The following is a 13,563-nucleotide window of genomic DNA, read 5'->3' as shown; positions in this document are numbered from 1 at the left end:
CACAGGCTTATTTCAGAAACCGTGTACATTAGAAATAATACTTTTATGTATTTTCCACGTGTAAAGCTAGAGGAATTCTGACGTAGAACTGTTTAATACTTATTACCTTCGCAACTAGTAGTAATATCGCTCTTAGTTTATCGCTACTTTTATATCCGCGGACCATAAAATTGTTCCAAATAATCCTGATACGATACGCCGGTTTGATACTAGACATGCACATGTGCAACATAATCTCTTAGCCCTAGAGTTTGTTGATCTTTCTGTGTCTTTTTCTCCGTGGAAGGATGAGCGTGTATATAAAGTTACATCATAGCGTGACGGGAATTTTGTTTGTCAATTGTTGGATTAAAAAGGTTGAAATTTTGTTGAAAAATAATTGATGGAACAACCATGCGTTGCTCATAAACGACTGACATTTTTGAGAGAATACGTGGACAACCAGAATGATGCCCTTTCATTCAATCCAGTGTTTTTGGACTGAACTAAGTTTCCACAATCTCATTATAACAAAATAATCATATTTCCCCAAGTACATGGCATTTTTTTTTGCGAATGGCCCTGTTTCTAGTAGGTTCTACCATTTATAGCACTAACGCACACGTCCTTTAAACTGACGAATTGATTAAAATCCGAACGCATCTCAAAATGGTAGACATACGGATTATTTTTGATTTACTATACTGCTGAAGTATACATGCCTTCTAGGATTACAGTGAAAACTCCCTATAGCGAAACTCTGTATAATGTAAAACTTTGTATTACGAATAAAATTTGTTGTACTATTAGGTCTTCATACAAAGTTATGTATTAATCCACTCAGTATAACGAATTTCTCACTCTTTATACCGAAAGAAAAAAGGGCACATCAAGTAATGTAGGCCGACTTGTAATTAATAGAGTCTCTTACCTTCTCAGAATTCCTTACCCTAATATTCTAATCACCGAGAACCGAGTGTTTTTCTCGTAATAAGCGATTACGTTAATGCCTTGATCGGTATGTATAAAAGCACACCATTGTTTCAATCCGTTCTAATTTGACTTAGTGAATATGGCGAGCATGGCGAATATGCGAAAAATTTTATCTCTAGATCATAAAGTTGCTTTAATTCGGAAGATAGAACGATACGGACTCACACCGTCGACTGTATCCACGATTTGGAAGTGCAGTTCTAGTAAAAAACTAAGAAAGCCAAAATTTGAAGATTTAGATCGGGCAATGTTGCAGTGGTTGCCACAGCAATATAAAATGTATATAAAATAATTAAATATCACAGAACACATAGGCGTATTGTTATTTTTCAAGTAGTCCCTTCAATTTCGCTATATAGTGTTTCGACTGTATTAATTTTATTTTTGTATACCTTTTCGTGTTGACTTTAACGTACCTAACAAATTCCAACTAATATCCACGCTGCCGATGGACTTGAGTTATACAAAATAGAGAAACAAAGAAAAATGATCAATTCTGGTACATTTAGGCATACTGATCTGAATTTATAAATTCTCTAAGTGACTCTAATGAATACCATTCCTTTGAAAAATAGGGAATAATTAACAAACAAATTTTTGTCTTTGGATTAAGTGGACCCAGGTACGTAACGTAATAGGAACGCCAGAGGCTTGCTAAAGCAACCGCAAGGTTAGTTAGTGAACATCAACTTCGCTAATTAAGAAGTTCCGCGTGCTCCTTTGCCCGGCCCCCGTTTTATACAATTACCCCAATCGTATGGTTCGAAAGAACCCGATCACAGACCAGAGTAAACAATAATTAAACGACACGGGAGACAGAAGCGTTTCGTCTAAAAATAAACCGGCCCCTTTGCGTCGCGGGGACGGGTTTTAAACCGAAATAAACCCGAGCGGACACTATCCGATAAAGACGCATACAGATTACCTCTTCGAAGGCCGTTAAAACAACGTTGGATCGTTTAAAATATAATATTATATAATAATTAGTGGTCTGTGTTATCCCGTTTGCCTCGGGGTAATCTGTGGTAATGGGCGAATAGCCACAGTAATTTCGCCCAATTTCATGCGAGACGTAAATAAGAAGAAGTAATCTGTGGCATGTAGCGGCTTGGCGAGTTTACCTCCGTGTTTCCGCCTCTTTTTGCCGGTTGCCTCGTCGCTGCTCGATTCCGAGAGGTCGTCCCTTCCGTTGAGGTCGTGCTTTCCGATTTCCATGTCTTCCACCTCGACGTCTTCCTCTTCATCTTGCCAGGGAGCCGTCATCTCGACCGATCTCATTATATTACGACTCCGATCTGCAACAGAACAAGGATAAGGATATTATTGAGTTGATTTGTTACTTTTCGTTTGTACGAAACATTAAAGTGTAACATTGATGGTTTTGCTCAAAAGACAATCAAACGACTTACAAAACAGAATGTTGTAGAGAAGGGAAGCTGTCTGATATAAATACTGTAACTAATGTATAAGACGAGTATTACAAGCAAATTTATACATGACATAAAAAGAAGCACCTTCGATTTGAAGAGAAAACATAGATTTGAATGCTCTCAAATGCGTGTCAAATTCTTTCAGGCGTTTTTAGATGTTTTTGTTGATAGGTTTTTCGGACTTCTAAGGAGAAAATTGCAATAGTATGTGGCTGTGTAATTAAGGGACCTTTTATGCAACGCGTTACTGAGTTTTGGTTTCCATAACTTCTCCATTAATGTGTAGTAACTATGTGTGTCTAATGTGAATCGTCAAATGGAATTTTTGTCTATGACGGTTCGAAGATGAGAGATTTTTGGACAAGTGGTAAATCTGGTTTTGATACATTTGATATATAGTCAGTGATGTGTTGAATGTAAGGATGGATAACAGTGGCAGGTGTGGGATTGCTTTGGGTTGTGATGAAGCGCATTTTGTGATGTAGCGCTCTATATCTTTCATGTGGAAATTATTGGACAGAAGAGCAGATGTAAGGGGTTTCAATTCAATGCATTAAGGAATCGGTCTGTGTGCGTAGGTTTGCTGTAAACACAATGACCCAATGTCAAGTCTAATTTTCTTAGGTAGTCTTACCAATATAAAAGAAAGAGTAACGAAATCATGTTGCAGATTCGAGATTCTGTCTTCTTGCTTCAAGAAATTCGTTTATACATTTTAGGGAAACAACTATTTATTGTTATAAATCGATAATTCAGCACCTTTTCGACATCGGAATCATTATAAGATTTTTCAAAGCCAAGGGGAATTGACTAAATAAAACAAACGTTGTCGTCGTCACTTTAATAAGTATTTCGTGTTTTTCAGTTAATGAATTAAGACAGTTTGGTCTGTTCATAGATATAAGAAAGTGGATTGGAATGGGATTACCCAAGGGTGGTCATTAACATACAATGCAACAAGATTATTACCTAAAGTTTCGGAATTTAAATTCAGGTAGAATTGTGGTCCGTAATAGAAAATAATTTAATACCTACCTGTGTTTAATATTCTTTGGTTTGGTATACTACTTAGTTTAAGTTTATTAGTAATCATTCTCATTTCGTGTGTGGAGATATAAAGCCCCACAGAGCATAGTTAATTCATATTTCATGGCGGAAAATTCCAAAACTTCCTCAAGCTGATTTTAAAATAAATCAAAATTTCAATGCAAATGAATAATACACAAAAACAGTTTAAACAGTGTAATTTTGTAGGGCTACGCCAGATTGGACTCCTGTCAACCAATGCTGCGTAAAGCACAAAAAGGTCGGTTCGTGTTCTTGTGTAAAATTGCCATTTATATTTAATTTATTATGTTGTAAACTTAAATGGAAAAGTTATCTTCATTAAACATTGAGGTTTGGTTGCCAGATAAAACTTGCGTAAGACCAGTCATGATATAAGCAATGCAAACTAAATGAAGAAAAAAAGGGACATGTGTAATATTCAAGATGTAGTAAAATGGGCAAGAAGTCGCAGAACAGAATGGAGAGAATGTGAAACAAACGATTTGCAAAAATTTCAAAGGAAAAGAAACCAGACAAGCTCGACCTCCTGGACGACCACCTATAAGATGATATCCAAGCTGGTCCTCAGCATCTCCTGCAAACCCTTGATGAAAACACACTCACCAGTCCTAACGTAAGAAGAAGAAGAAAAGAAGACGACAAAGGAACTCAACCTAATTAATCTCAACCGGTAACGAGCTGATATTAATTAGATATAACGCCGTTGTTAAGAACAATATTTAAAAATACAAAAAAAAAACGTTTATAATTTTAATTTTTTAACTGTGACGTCGTTTTGCATTTCGGTCGTTATACTTCCTGGTAGACGCAACTCGGGCAGGCGGATTAAAAAGCGTGAAAGCATTCGGTTTTCGTTCGTAGTTCGCTTTATTGCGGAACGAATATTTCACTTAGAAAGTGATCGGGTCGAAATTTTAATCGAACGGACGAGAAACGAGCAGACGTGCGGGTGTTGCGACACCGCGAGCAAGATCCGCGAAAAGATTCGAAGCTCTCAAGTCCAGACGTCCTTGATCGAGCGTGGTGCGTAATAGATTTTGGGCACAAAATTCGCTATCTCAAAACCTAATTGACTACTCAAAATTCGTTATATTTCCGCACCCACCTACAAGGTTAATTTTGAAAGAAAAAAACAGTTTAAATACAAAAGTTTGAAGATTTCTGCTCTAGTATCTTATGCAAATGTCAGAAAAAACAAAGGAATTTTTCAAAGAAACTTCCACATACTTGTTATAAAACTCGAATTTGCTAACGTTTCAGACCTTGACTGAAACTGGCTCGCATTTTACTCTGTACCGGCTTTTATATTGTTTAAGGGGGCGGAGCTAAATATTTGTGACAGGTAGGGACCTGAGTCGCGGTTAAGATTGTTAGGTTGTGGGCGGGCTAAGTACATTCGATCTTCTATATATTTTTTTGTTATGTTGGTACACATGTCCCTACCATATGTTTACAGTTTCAGCCGGTTTGCACGTTTACTGTTTTTCTGTGTGACAGAAGCGTTAAATGTGTGTGCTCTGCGATTTTCTGCTGTCAAAAAAAAAAATAGAACAAAGATTTTGCATAAAATTTTATATAAAAAATGGAATACAGTGCTGCAAAATGACCGAGAAGACGCCGATGACGAACCTCGCTCTGAACGCCCCAGTAACTGATGAAAGAGTTGAAGAAATGAAACAAATGATGTTGCGATTTTTTCAAAAGTTTTTGACAGAAAACTTGTAGCAGCAACATTTGTTCCCAAACTGCTTAATTTTGAACAAAAGGAGCATCGCTCAAGTGTGGGTTACATGAATGTTCCATTTAATGTAACTTAGTTCTGGTTAATAAATAAATAAATAAAATTAATGGAAATAACAAATCAACAGCATAATCTTCCAGTTCTCTCTTTCAGGATTAGTTCTAAAAAAAGTTCATTCCTAAGGTCTTATTTGGAGGCAGAACAGTTACCTCTTCTTCCAAAGAATGCTCGCTTTCATCCCAATGAGGTAGCCTTAAGATTGGATGATGGAAACTTCATCGATCTTTTTCTCCATCGTTAGTCAACCTTGAGCCATTGATAGTGAAAAGATGTGAAAGAAATGCATTTCCAAAGATAAATTGGTTAAGGCTTTCGCGGCCCGTTGATAAGCTATTATCTTGGTTCGGGTTTAAAGGCCGTCGTCGATTGGAATTACTTCCTAACGTTTCGCTAGCACGAGTGGCGAGCTTCTTCAGAGGTCCTTCCATCTCCGATGTTGGACGTAGACTGACGATTTCTCCTGCGCAGGTTGTATTTATGCCGATTGGTGGTGGGCGGGGCTTGTTCCGCTTCGGTTGGTCTCGGGATATCGATCGGTACTGCTCGGGCGTTCCTAAGGATCGGGTTCCAGATTTGGTTGAGTCTAAGGGTCTCCTCCTTTCGGTTGAAATTGTGTGGGTGTTTTTGTATCTCAATGGCTTCCCTGAGCAAGTTAGACTACGTCTTACCAACCGGCTCATCAAGTCATCATCACTGTCAGAAGAAATCAAGAAGCGCATTGTGAGGACGGAGACTATTCCACCAAGGCTCTATGGACTACCTAAGATACACAAAGTAGATGTCCCGTTAAGACCAATAGTTAGCGCACCCGGATCACCAACGTATTACTTGGCTAAACACTGGGCATCGCTGCTCCAACCACACGTAGGACACGGCACCAGTTACATCAAGGACTCCACCGACTTCGTGCGCAAGATTCAAGACATCAATATTGAACAAAACGACATCCTTGTGAGCTTCGACGTCGTCTCACTGTTTACCAAAGTACCTCTGAAGAGTTGCTTGGACCTGGTGAACAGGATATTTCCTGTCGATATTTGCAAACTTTTTGAAGTCTGTCTGACCGGTAGCTATTTCGTGTGGAAGGGAAACTTCTACGAACAGGTGGACGGAGTGGCAATGGGAAGCCCACTAAGCCCGGTTATAGCCAACTTATTTATGGAACACTTTGAGGAAAAAGCGATCGAGACCTCAGAGTACAAGCCAGCAACATGGTTCCGGTACGTGGATGACACCTTCGTGATTTGGAAACATGGTATGGACAAGCTCAACAACTTTCTGCGGCATCTCAACAGTCAGCATCCCAGCATCCAGTTTACTATGGAGACTGAAAATGACCAACAACTTGCATTCTTGGACGTACTAGTGAGGAAGCGAGGTAAGAAGCTGGGCCACACAGTTTACAGAAAACCAACCCATACGGACAGATACCTGCATGCTCTATCCAACCATCACCCAAGTCAAAAGTATGGGGTTATCAGAACCCTGACAGAACGAGCCCGAAGGATTTGCGAACCGGAGAGCCTCCAGATGGAACTTGAACACCTAAAAACTGCGTTCGAGGCAAATGGCTACAGCAAGAGGGAGATCGAGAGATCAATGAACTCAAGATCATCAAGATCACGGGATACCGAACAACGACCCCCCACCTCCCACGCATATCTGCCGTATATTCCGAGTGTCACCGACAGGATTGGCAGAGTATTGAAAAGACACGACATCAAAACAATCTTTAAGCCTACAAAGAAGATCCAGCAGACCATCAGGTCAGCGAAGGACAAGAGGGGCTCACTTTCAGCTGCAGGAGTCTACCGCATTCCGTGTTCATGCGGAAAGGTCTACATCGGGACTACCAAGAGATCAATGGGAACGAGACTTAAGGAGCATAAAGCAAGCTGCAGGCTAGGACATACAGAGAAGTCTGCAGTAGCTGAACACGCACTGGGCAGCGGGGAACACAGGATACACTTCGAGAGCTGTAAATTACTAGCATCGGTCAACGGCTATCACAACAGACTAGTCAGGGAAGCCATTGAGATTGAGAAAAACACCCACACAATTTCAACCGAAAGGAGGAGACCCTTAGACTCAACCAAATCTGGAACCCGATCCTTAGGAACGCCCGAGCAGTACCGATCGATATCCCGAGACCAACCGAAGCGGAACAAGCCCCGCCCACCACCAATCGGCATAAATACAACCTGCGCAGGAGAAATCGTCAGTCTACGTCCAACATCGGAGATGGAAGGACCTCTGAAGAAGCTCGCCACTCGTGCTAGCGAAACGTTAGGAAGTAATTCCAATCGACGACGGCCTTTAAACCCGAACCAAGATAATATCCTTTCCATAGAGTTTTTAAAAAAAAATAAAAGTGAAGTGAGAAAAAAATGCGCACGCCTCTGCTTTAAGTAAATTCGGTTTATTCAAGAGAAAAATTGGCAACCGCGCAACGCGGTCAAATAACTGTCGGCGGCGGCGTGGTGCCCATTCAATGTTTGAAATCAAAATACTTATATATACATACGCTTAGCGAAAGAATGTAAATTGAAAATTATGGGTTTCATTTTTTTTTTTCGTCGGGGTCCGTCGAACTTCGCACGCCAAGGACGTAAACTTCTAAGAGGCTTCTAAATTATTCCCGATTTATTCGCAAAGGGTGCGAAATTACAAATCGAGAGCTTGCCAATGAGAACGTGATTGGCTCCAAACGAAGTACAATTTCAGTGGCGCCGCATAGTCAATACGAATATGCAAAAAAGAGAACAATTAACAGATAAAGTAATAATAAGAATAATAATAATAAAGGCCTTTGTTCAAAAATAGAAGGGCGAGATTCAGTACAAGCAAGTTAAATAAATAATTGGAAGTCCGTTCTTACATCTAACCCAATGAAGAAGATGAACGCAATAGCCAAATAACAAAATTCAAAGAAGAAATTATAATTACAAGAAAGACAAAAGGTAATAACTACAGTAATAATAAAGTGACACATACGAACAACAAAGTTTATGGTTACATAATCTGGCGGCAGTAGACAATTATTCAATAATTATATGAACATTGGGAAAATAAGGAATTTGACAACAACACACGAAAAAACATGGTTATTAAACAGCCCTATTTTCATTGTTCTGGCTATGGTTTCTGGGACACTTTTTTCTTGAATGTTGAACGTGGTGCCAGCAAGCAAGCAAGCATCTTTAGAAGAAACGGCCACATTGACGAAAATTCCAACATCACCTGTATGGAAAATTGTGAATAATCCCATTTCAGCGAGGAAAAAAAGAAGCGATGCTGACATTTTCTCGAGTTTAGATAGATATAATACGGCCTAAAATTCACTAGTTATACGAGGAACAAAGCGTGCCTACATTAGATATCTTAATCTGGAGGCTTGAAAAAGATGAAACCGGTGTTAAATGTGGCAGAACTACCTTATGGAAGTGTATTCAACACATGGGTTTTAGATTAAAAAAAAATGACAAGAGGGAAGTTGTGGAGCCTTTTAGAATTCGGAAATGGCGACTGGAATATCTAGAAACAAATAGGATTTACAGAGAACAACAAAGGTCAATTATTTATTTGAATGAAACCTGGTTCGACACTTACGATTCTCCGGAAAATGGTTAGGTTGACTCAACTGATAAGTGTAAAACAAACGCGCCATCAAAAAGAGGTAAAACAATAACTATTTTGCATGCTGGCTCTAAAGATGGTTGGATTCCAAATGGACTTTCCCTGTTTGCGAAAAATATTAAAGATTCTTCTTTGGATTACCATGAAGACACCACCGCTGATTTATTTGGAAGTTGGTTTAAAAACAAACTAGTTCCAAACATTCCTCCTAATAGCGTCATTGTAATGGACACAGTAGACAGTTGACTAAAACCCCTTCCTCATGTGACACAAAAGCAACAATCCAAAACTACATGTATAATAACGACATTTATTTTCACGAAGATTATACCAAAAAGCGTTTAATTGAGGTTCTCCAAAGCTTGAACCTACAAAAGGAATACATCGGTTATAATTATGCCAAAAATCTAAATAAGATTCCCGTATTTGATATTATTAATACATTTTAGTCTCCTTCAATTATTTCATATTATTATATTAATTATTTGTTATTATCACTTATTTTTTTATTACAAATTAATTTTTGAAATGAAAAAAAAAAGAAGCATTACACTTTAAACTTTACGAGTTATTAGCTTACGATAAAGTCAATCAAATTAATATTTTTTGCATTAAAATGCGCGACATAATAGGGCGGATTCTACGGCATTGTCTTATAAAGACAGTGAGAGAAAGGGCCGACCAGTGGCGTAGTTATATTTTAGACACGCTTTTGGTGTAATGCTTCTATAAAAAAGTCTTTTAGCAAAGAAAAAACACTTTTTATCGAATCTGCACTCTCCATACAGCAATGTAAGCGTTCTTCAATTTTTATATTATTTCCAATGTAAGCGGGGTTGAAAAAATAGAAGTTTGGAGGCTTAAAACCCCTCCAAAAATCATTTACCCTACTTCAAGTGTATTTGGGACGTGGGTATACTCAAAACGTGCCTAAACAAATACGAAAGAGATAACCGCGCGAATTTGACTTTAAAATTCGAAAACGTCGCTTTAAATAGTGCAGACGCGTAATATAAGCGATAGCAGATAAACGAGAACCGCGACGCGATAGCGGCGCGCCTGTCAAAAATGGCGGGCAGGGGGGGTTAATTGGCAATGCACAAACCGAAATCGCTTCGTTTCAAGGTCGAGTGGGCTGTCGCGCGAGCCGATATAACTCGCACGGTAAAACACGTAAAAACCGGATTCGTTTCAGGCGCTTGAGGTTAGGTTGGCTGAGTTTGGCCATAACCGGCAGGGACTTGACATTAGATAATGTTGGTAAACATCCTCGGGCAATATTAAGAATAGCTTGTACAAAATTTGGTATATATGGTATATATATTCATCGAATCGGGCATGATTATTTAGGTATGCAACTCTGGAACTAGGTATTATTATTAATTATTATTTATTATTAATCGTGTCCTTTTCATTGTACATCAATACGTGAATAAAATTATTATTATTATTATTATTTAATACCTATATACGTGAAAACGAGCCAACATTTCCGTTTGAGACTGTCCGGGCGCCTGAGTCGACGTGCATTAAAGACATCCTTGACTGCGGGATTTCTCGATTTACCGGTTCAAAATTCCGCGGCGTCGCCCGATTTCTAAAATTAAGCTTTAATTAAAATCGTATTTGGGAACGTTATCGAAAAGGATCGCGGCCCTAGCGGAAACAAAAATTGAAATGAAAAGTTCAGATTTTCACCAAATTATACAATGTCTTTATCAAATGTAATATTTACAAACTACCTGCTACTATATATTCTGAAAAATGATCATAAAACCTTAATTAATTGATCGTTAAGCAATACATTTGAATGTCTCATTTTGTAAATCTGCATGGCTTCCAATAAATTTAATTTTCTACTTTTTGTTGCTGTATGTAAAATATCAAAATTGTCGTCAAAAATGTGTTTTTCTGTGTTTAAGTGTGTAGCATAATTAGAATCTAAACTATTGTTTTTAAACGCCCTTTTTTGTTCGTTAATGTGTTTTTTGAAGGATCTACCTGTTTGTCCAATATGAATTTTCGGACAAGATCCACATTTCAACCTGTAGATTTTTGGGATTTTGGACATTTCGTTTTATTGTTTTTTAAATATTTTCCTATTGTGTTGTTAGTTCTGAAAGCTATTTTTAAACCACATTTTGACAAATGTTTTGAAACTTTTTCAGTAGGTTCTCCTATGTATGTAATTGTCTGTATTTGTTTTTTATTTATAATTTTATCTGTGATGGACGGCTTGTAGCCGTTGTTCAGTGCAATTTGTTTAATGATATTAAGTTCTTTGTTGTAATTTTCTGTCGAGAGTGGCGTATTAAGAAGTCTGTGTATAAAAGATTTAAATGCAGCCATTTTGTGTATATAAGGGTAATTTGAGCTGTTATGTATGACTGTGTCCGTGTGTGAAGGTTTATGATATATTGAAAAATCTAATTTATTTTGCGCTTTTGTAATAGTTAAGTCTAAAAAATTAATAGAGTTGTCCCGATAGTGAATTTTATACGATTATGTAATGAATTAATGTAATTTAAAAAATAATTCAATTGTCTGTCCGTTCGCGCAAAGCAAGTAAAGATATCATTCACGTATCTGTACCACCTTAAAAACTTTTACTTAAAGGATGTTCTAGTATGATATTTTCCAAGTTATCCATAAAAATATCGGCTAACAAGGGACTAAGTGGGTTTCCCATAATCAATCCTTCCTTAGAGATGTAAATCTGTCCATTAAATTCAAAATAATTTTGGTCAAAAGATAGAGTTAGGGTAAAATCTACTAAATCTATCACATCCATAGGTGCAATACTGGGAAACAAATTTTCTACATGAAAAGACAATAACGTTGCGTTAGAAAGGATTTTTATATCTTCAATTTTGTTGATTAATTCAAAAGAATTTTTTATTGCATATTTTGGTTTAAAATCTGTGTGGAACTTTAAAATATTTACTAATTTTGTAGAGAGTTTAACTGCTGGAGCTGTTATGTAATTTAACTAAAGAATATTGTAAAGGTCTTGTTTAAGGTGGCTTCCCACGGCTCGTACTTTTACAGTCCGGGCCGCGCCGCGACGCGGCGTGTTTGTGCCCAAGTACCTTTTCAAAATAAATCAGCTGTCTATATATTTTTGTGTTTACTGGTGTTCGGGGTTGGTGATTGCTGACAACTTCTTTTTGGTGATTATCAGTAATGTCGGAAGAAGAAAAAACTGTTGCCGCAGCCGCTGTCATACATAATCGTAATGCCACCATTACTGTCTTTTAGTTTGTCTTGAATACGACTCCGCGAATCGTGCTGCTCGTTTCGGTTTTTATGACCGTCACTTTTCGTATTCCATAACGCGAATTCATTTTCAAGTAATTTCGTTCGTCCACTCCATATTAACGCTTAAAAAACACCAAAACAACTTGTTGTAGAGCCGCAAAAACAATGAAGATGTCTGTCTACCCCAATAACAACAGGTCTGCACAGGCATGAACGCGCCGCGCCGGTTCGCGCCTTTGAATGTACCAACTCGCTGCGGATCCGTCGCACCTCCTCGCGCCACCTCATTCGACCCAGTCTTCCTACGGCGCGTTGGCGCGAGCCGGCGCGTCCGGGCCTGCAAAAACACGGGCCGTGGGAAGCCACCCTTAGAGACATATCGCGCATGCGTGTCCTTGCGTAGCAACGATCGCAGTTACATATGTCTAAGCAAAACCAGACAGCTATAAATACAGAGTGTCCAGTATAAGATGATATACGGTGCGTTCAATTTATCTTAATTAACATTTTAATTGGCTGTCTCTTTTTTGTTATTAGATATAACAAAAAGGAAAGAGCTTCTCGGTTTCGTGTGGTAAAGGGACGCACGATGTAATTTAATTGTGCATGCACCCTGTATAAAATGTCCTTCACATCTCGTCGAACTTCAAAGTTACAGCAAACATCGGTAAATATTAATATTATTTTGTCAAATACCTCGCGCACTGTATAATTGACGAAACCTGAAACCATACTGTTCAAATAAAATTATCCCATCTTTAACGGGTTTTCATTTATCGCCAATAATTTACCCACAAAAACGCATATTTTTAGGATATTTCAGATATTTTGCCCATAAACGACACACCCTGTATATGATACAATCATTGTTCGAAGTAGGGGTTATAGCCCTGGATTTTCCACGTTTCCTGGTTCAAGAATTTTTTAAAAATAGTGAACGGTTTTCGAGAAAATAAGTTCTTTCTGAAACCATGCAGTGCGCCGTAATAATCCATGACGTCATCGCGTCTTCATAGCCCCCGAAATAACGATTTCAATGTGGAATTTTTTAAATATCCCGAGCTTTCAGTTATAACCAATTTTCAATAATAGAGGGACCCATTTTTCAGTTTTTTTGAATTTGCGGCGCACCCTGTATATTTTCGAAAAATTGTCAAGAATAAAAGTTTATAGAGCCGTATCTGCTGCTTTTTTTGGTTCAAGAATTGTTTTGGTCACGTAAATAGATAAATTATTTTTTTTGTAGACCCTTGCACTCGCTATTTTTGATCTTTTTAGAATACTTCCCGACCCCCCAGCCCTCCCATATGTTTATGTTTGACATATTAGTAAACAACGTTGACGGTTGAATCATTGTCCAAGTCATTATTGTTAAAATGGTTTTTCACGAATTTAGCA

The 13,563-nt window shown here is 38.1% G+C and overlaps 1 protein-coding gene across 6 annotated transcripts in view; it reads right to left on the bottom strand.

Annotated features, from left to right (window-relative positions):
• LOC132699753 (protein dimmed) overlaps positions 1-13,563 on the bottom strand; it is a 78,482-nt gene that overhangs the window by 10,996 nt on the left and 53,923 nt on the right. For 4 of the 6 annotated variants that reach the window (XM_060666629.1, XM_060666632.1, XM_060666630.1 and 1 more), the window contains one exon: positions 2,094-2,267. In XM_060666629.1, coding sequence (XP_060522612.1) covers positions 2,094-2,250 — 157 coding nt within the window. In that variant the 5' untranslated portion in view covers positions 2,251-2,267. Of the gene's footprint in view, positions 1-2,093; positions 2,268-10,371; positions 10,505-13,563 lie in introns of all 6 variants that reach the window. The other 2 variants (XM_060666631.1, XM_060666633.1) reach the window with 1 other exon arrangement.

This window comes from Cylas formicarius, unplaced genomic scaffold (genome assembly GCF_029955315.1).
Source record: "Cylas formicarius isolate icCylForm1 unplaced genomic scaffold, icCylForm1.1 PGA_scaffold_3__17_contigs__length_32017465, whole genome shotgun sequence".
NCBI classification, from domain to species: Eukaryota; Metazoa; Arthropoda; class Insecta; order Coleoptera; family Brentidae; genus Cylas; species Cylas formicarius.
Note: the sequence above shows the minus strand (reverse complement) of the source record. Positions and strands in the feature narration are given on the sequence as shown.